Here is a 6,527-nt window from a genome sequence, read left to right as displayed (position 1 = left end):
GGGAGATTATGCCATTTGAGCTATTACTCATTAACTTTTGTACTTAGATATGCTACTAATGTTTGTCCTATATAGTGAAATTAAATTATTATTATTAACCAATTATTATATATCTATGAGATCTGTTATGATATGGTGCATGTCAGCGATTATGGCTGATTTGACAGTGTGACATGGTCTTTGTCTTTAATTAATTGAAGTCTTAACTAAGATTTTCGGAGGCAGTAGAAACTACTAAGAAAGGTTCATCCAACCCTTCTACCAAAATAGTGTTAAGAAATTAAATGGTTTCAGAAAGTTTGTAGTAATTAATAATGGTGATTCAAGTCTGTCCCATATAAAGATCCGTTCAAGAATTGAAGACATCTTAGAAAGCACCAAAACTGATAACTATAAATAGATTCAAATAATATTGGAGTGCTATTTAATAATGTGAGTAAAATTTTAAATTGGATTTGATTATATATTTAGTTTAAACTATAGTACTTAAATGTTTAAATCTTATTAGCCTTTATTAGTAAGTAATTAATATTACTTGAGTCAACTTGACCAACTCTAATAGTCCATCTTTAAGAATCACTCATGATTAAGAAAAAGGGTCAAATGAGATATAAAATATTACTAAAATGAAAACTCACGTGCAGTTAATTTTATATGAAGTTAATAATTAAAGAAGGTTACTATACATACAAGTTTTTTTAGCTTACAAGTTTTACAAGTTGGCACAAGTCCAACAAAACACACGCATTACACTCTCACATTCAAGAGTAAATAAACGCATCTTATTCAACCACTTCCTGTTTTCAAAGCGCACTACTCACCATGCATTATGAATGACTCTTCTTCTTCTTCCTCCATGAAAACGAGTTTCTTGGCAAATTTGAAGATAATGAAACTTCAGAAATACACTCAAACGATTACAGAAATACATCCAAACGATTATAGAAATACACCCAAAAGATTACAGAAATACACCCAAAATTCGTTGAAGTACACCTTATGCATAATTCAGAACTTTTTCTCTTTCTCCTCCTCATCTTCTGCTGCTTCTTCTTCTTCAAAAATGATTTCAAAACTTGATGTCAAAAAATAATGGAAATCGAGAATAACGAAGAAAATAGAGAGAAAAGCAAGTAAATGAAGAAAGAGAAAGAGAAGACAAGAAACGAAAGAAAAGAAGAAGACGAGGAGGAAGAGGAAGAAGAACGTGCAGCAAAAAGAAGAAGAAGGTGCAGTGAAAACATACAGTACGGTTTGAAGCGCGTTAATATAAATGACTTGTAAAGACTTGTATAAAAAAACGCTTGTATATGGAAAATTATTCATAATTAAAAGTCGTTAGATGATAATTTAGTCAAATCTATTGACTCATTTAACAATTCTAATCTATTAACTTCATATGAAGTTCACCTAAATTTCTACCTATTACTAAGAAAAAATTAGTATAAAGAACTAATTTCATTTAAAATTTTTTTATCTGTTTAAACTGAAGACAAAGACAACCTAGTCTATGCACTATTAACTTGAGCGATGCATTGGTTCCATTAAAATTTTATGGACAAATATACGTGTATGTTCTAGAGGTAGTTGGGTAACTTGGTTCTCACAATAAATTTCATTGCATTGAGGATCAAAAAGCATTTATAATATCATGGAAATTTGAGCACCAACATGATCCACTTTTTATTGAAACGTGATGGTCTGCTTTAAAATATGAAAAAAATGTACCCTAGTACAGTATATTGCATTCTGACCAAGCAAAATTAGTAATAATAATGATCCCCAAGGGGCAAGGTTTTTAATCTTTTATCCCAGTAAAAAAAGAAAAAGGAAAAAGGGTATATATAGTAATAAAATCTTACATCCAAAGTTGGAAATTGAAAGATGGCGTTTTGGAAGAGAAATGGTTGAAAATAAAAGTTAAATTTATGTTTTTGTGCTATTTTTTCTCTCTCTTCAAAATGATAAACTCAAAATACACCAAAATAATAATAATAAAAAAACTTGCTAAGGTATTTTAGATGGCATTGATGGATTTTTTTTTTGGTATCTTTTAGTATCACAAAACAAGAACTAATATGTCGTGAATTTGAACATATAAAATGTGAAAATTATACTTTTGATACTTATTTAAATAGACGAATAAATTAACTACTCGACATATTTAAATTAGTTAGTTTTTTTTTTATTTCTTGACATAGATTAAAAACACTAAAAATTTTGATAGTAAAAATCTTAAATTAAACCTCTAATTCATAAACATTTATTCTTTAAATGTGTAACTTGATTAATGAATTATTTCATAAAAAAGAAAAAATATATATATTAAAAGAAGAGATAATACTCAATTTAGTCCCTGAAGTTATATTCGAATCTCAATTTAGTCTTTGAAATTTTAATTGCCTCAATTTAGTTTCCAAACTTTTCAATTGACTCAATGACAGAAATCACTGTAGGGACTAACATGATTAAAATTTGAAAAGTTCAGAGACTAAATTGAGACAATTGAAACTTTAAGGACTAAATTGAGACTCGAGTATAACTTTAGGATCAAACAGAGTATTTTCTCTTAAAAGAATTTAAAAGAAGAAAAGGTTTAGAATTTAATAAACAATCAGAAGTGTGTATTAGAGAGACACAACTCAAATTGCCACTAATTAATCCAAGTACTTTAATCATTCGTGGGAATTAGTAACCTCTTGAGGCAAAAAAAGATGGTGAGTATGATATTTAACAACTTCTTAATTACAAATAGGACAGCCAAATCATGAAAAGAAGGGGACCAGTAGTAGGCCACATCTCTTTACTTTCCCATTAATTCAAAGAAAAAAAAAAAACTCTTGAATCAAGAAAAAAACCAATAGCTAGATACCACATCATGATAGATCATACATCTCTAATATCTCCCAAGAAACAATAACTATAGATTCCTCCAAAGCTTCATAGACCCAACACTTGTGAAAAAATATTCTAACACTAGACAAAACAAAAACAATGCTTCAAATCCCAAGTCCCAATCTGCTGCAATTTAAGGCATTAGCCATTATTTGTTAGGCTGAAGTCTCAAGCAGAAAAAGAAGCAAACTTTTTCAACAATGAGCAAACCAAAACCTCTTAAACCAACAGTAACTAAGCATGTAAGCCACCACCACCAGAAGCCTCAGAAAACAGAAAAACAACCCTCTTGGGCAGTGGTAAGAGGCTTATTGTCTTGTAAAAATGTGCAGCTGGAAAAACCACGGCCACAGCAACAGAATCAGGAAAGTAGTAATAAAGAAGCAGTGAAGAAGAAACAGCAGGCACAAAGAAAGCTTCTTCAAGAGGAAGAGAACAACAACAGCAAGAAGTGCAAGAAGATGAAGTGTTCAGGCTCTCTATGCAACAACACCAAGATCACGGCGACGAGGCCGGAGACCGGAACACCGGATATTCACAAGAGAAGGATGATGACATCAATTACCAACAATGATGGTTCTTCAAGCAGATCCATGAAGGCACCTCTGAATGAACTCACCAACAACAATGGTGTTGTTTCTGCATCTTCTTCTTCACTCTCAGCATCTTCTACCTCCTCTGCCGGTGGTTCTTCCTTCAGGGGAATGCCATTCAGAAGACTCTCTGGTTGCTATGAGTGTAGAATGGTGGTAGATCCTGTTCTTGGTTTCACCAGAGACCCTTCTCTTAGAACCACCATTTGTTCATGCCCTGATTGTGGTGAAATCATGAAAGCTGAGAGCTTAGAGCATCATCAAGCTGTTAAACATGCAGGTAAATAAATCAAACTCTTACCAAACACTTTCAATTTCCTCATACAATCATTAACTCTTCAATTTTCTCTAATAGTTTCTGAGCTTGGACCTGAGGATACAAGCAAGAACATAGTTGAGATCATATTCCATTCAAGCTGGCTAAAGAAGCAGACACCAGTGTGCAAGATCGATCGAATTCTCAAGGTTCATAACACTCAAAGGACTATAGGAAAATTTGAAGAGTACAGAGACTCCATTAAAGCAAAGGCTACAAAGCTCACAAAGAAACATGCTCGTTGCATAGCAGATGGAAATGAGTTACTCAGATTCCATTCCACAACCTTCTCATGCTCACTCGGCCTAAACGGTTCATCCAACCTCTGCAATTCAATACCTCTTTGCAATGTTTGCAGCATAATCAAGCATGGTTTCAAGGTCACAACCGGAGAAGCTGCCAGCGGCATTCTAACCACGGCCACAAGTGGAAGGGCTCATGACATGGCCGGATTGTCGCCGGCTGACGAAGGAAGCGAAAAGAGGGCAATGCTGGTTTGCAGGGTGATAGCAGGGAGAGTTAAGAAGAACAATGCAGAAGGTGGTAATAGTAATAGCAGCAGCAGCACCATGGATGAGTATGATTCAGTTGCAGGAGAAGTTGGAGCTTATTCCAACTTGGATGAGTTGTATGTGTCTAATCCAAGAGCTATATTGCCATGCTTTGTTGTAATCTATAGAGGGTTTTGATATGATTATTATGTCAACTTTCTTTAGATTCTTAGTTTCTTTTGATTTATTAGCTGTAATTCCAAGTTTAACATCATCTGCTTGAATTATTATTATTAGCACTTTCTAGGGGAATTAATATATCAGTTTTCCACTGATTTTTGTAACTGTTAGTAGGTATGGTAATAGATGTTAGACTTTATCTATAGTTGTATAATGTATATTATGGCATTTAAATTCACCTTATAATCTTGTCATAACCATGGTTGTATCTATGTAGCAGTAGCTAAGTTTGGTTTGGTTGCCCACGATATCCGCTAGCCCAACATGTCAAGAACTAATCCGTCGCGAATCTGCACAAGATAGGATTCAAACTCTCTGACACTTGCTCAAGTGACCACTCAACTAACCTAAATTAATTTTTGTTAGTAGCTAAGTTTGGTTTAGTCCCTGAATCAAAACTAAATCTATTAGTAAAGCAATAACTTTACAGCAATTATTAAAGTAAAAACGAAATATAAAGAATATTAGTTGAAATAAAACATTTATTTATATTATTATTATTATTATTATTATAGACAAATTTAAAACCAATAAAGATTGGAGGCAGCTAGAAATGCTTGCCCTTACAAATGGGGGACCAAAAAGTATCTAGATAAATAAATGAAGTAATTTGGTAGCGTTAAATTGCCAAATCACTTTTTAAAAAAAATAAAAAGTAAATGAATAAAATAAAATAGTGCTTGTTTTCTTGTGTAGTTGAATTCACTTCATTAACAGGAAACTCTTCATGACTCTTATAATAGCTCGATACATGTAGCAGCAACCTTTTGGTACTATGGTATTATGATTAACGGAATTGATGTGCATTATCTCATATAATCATAGTTTAGCCATCGTATTAGTACATTGTTTAGCATAGTAACGCGAATTAAGGCAACTTCAATTCGTGCGTGGGACCTAGATTTGTGTGGTTCCTCTTCTAATTTCCATCGAATAAGGAGCCCAGTTGAAACCATTGCTTGACTCTTGTTTTGTACTCATTATAGCATCATTAACGTCCTCCAACCATTATTTGTTCCCCAAAGTTCGCAACTCTCCATGAATTAGTAACAATAACCACCAACATCAAGAGAAATATTAATACTAAAGCGCAAGTCTAAATTTCCCACTAATCAACAAGACAGCAAGAAGAAACAATTCACTAAGAACTAGTGAAATATAGTGTTTTATATTTTTGGACATACCCCATGACCAGTCTGTGCAAAACAAGTAGCTAAAAAACAGAAAGTATTATGCATGTATATCATGTGTGAGATAAGATATGACTATTTTTAATCATTTCTTATTAAGCAAGAATGTTATACTCCATGTTAATTAAATAAATCGTAATTTTTTATTTGTTATATTTTATATTAATGATTCACATGTAAAAAAATAATCAACTAATTAGGCTAACCACTTTTTTTTAGTAAGATTTTTTAAAAAAAATAAAGTTCAAAACTCCTAATTTGTTTGTTACCTCTAATTGTAGGACATTTTCTTAAGAGTGTTATACTCAGTTACTTTTTTTAAAGCGTACTAATATTAGCTAATATTAGCTATAAAATATTGACTCAATATTTAAATATAACATTTTTCTAATAAGAAAATATGAATAAATAATCAAAGTAATTTCTAAAAAATCATACATACATGAGTCAATTTGGTTTTTAAAAGATCTAACCACTCAAATTGCCCTTAAAAAATACATCGTGAATGGTCCTTCCATCAGTATCTTTAAGTAGCATTTGGTGGAGAGACAGAGACGGAAAAACTAAGATTGAGAGACAGAGATTGAAATAAATCTTAGTATTCTATCTCTTAGTCTCAGTCTTTCTGTCTCTGTCTCTCCACCAAACGCTACATTAGGGAACCAATTTGATAGATCAAACTTCTCTAAAATGAAGAAGTTAATAACGCAAAAAAGCGAAGATTAAATATTCTTTAAATCACGACAATGAGACTCATAGATGATAAAAATTACAAATTCAATGGTGATTGAGATCAACCTTT

General features: G+C 32.2%; 1 protein-coding gene and 1 long non-coding RNA gene across 2 annotated transcripts in view; one reads left to right on the top strand and one right to left on the bottom strand.

Annotated features, from left to right (window-relative positions):
- LOC110264399 overlaps window positions 2,700-6,527 on the bottom strand; it is an 8,273-nt gene continuing 4,445 nt past the window's right edge. Inside the window, exons 3-4 of the long non-coding RNA XR_002350527.1 lie at window positions 5,532-5,534; window positions 2,700-3,227 (exon numbers count right to left, since the gene is read on the bottom strand). This is a non-coding gene — a long non-coding RNA (uncharacterized LOC110264399). The remainder of the gene's footprint in view (window positions 3,228-5,531; window positions 5,535-6,527) is intronic.
- Window positions 3,096-4,783, top strand: LOC107606086. Its single transcript, XM_016308056.2, has 2 exons — window positions 3,096-3,768; window positions 3,844-4,783. The coding sequence occupies exons 1-2, from the start codon at window positions 3,096-3,098 to the stop codon at window positions 4,491-4,493; spliced, it is 1,323 nt and encodes a 440-aa protein (XP_016163542.1). The 3' UTR covers window positions 4,494-4,783.

The sequence above is a fragment of the Arachis ipaensis genome, chromosome B07 (genome assembly GCF_000816755.2).
Source record: "Arachis ipaensis cultivar K30076 chromosome B07, Araip1.1, whole genome shotgun sequence".
Classification (NCBI taxonomy): Eukaryota; Viridiplantae; Streptophyta; class Magnoliopsida; order Fabales; family Fabaceae; genus Arachis; species Arachis ipaensis.
The sequence above is the reverse complement of the archived record's forward strand: the minus strand, read 5'-3'. Positions and strand labels throughout refer to the sequence as shown.

Excerpts from the sequence above, each read along its gene's own strand:
- LOC107606086 (XM_016308056.2), top strand. The coding sequence starts at position 3,096 with ATGAGCAAACCAAAACCTCTTAAACCAACAGTAACTAAGCATGTAAGC. Across the intron at positions 3,769-3,843 it reads TCAAGCTGTTAAACATGCAG|TTTCTGAGCTTGGACCTGAG; the intron begins GTAAATAAATCA and ends TTTCTCTAATAG.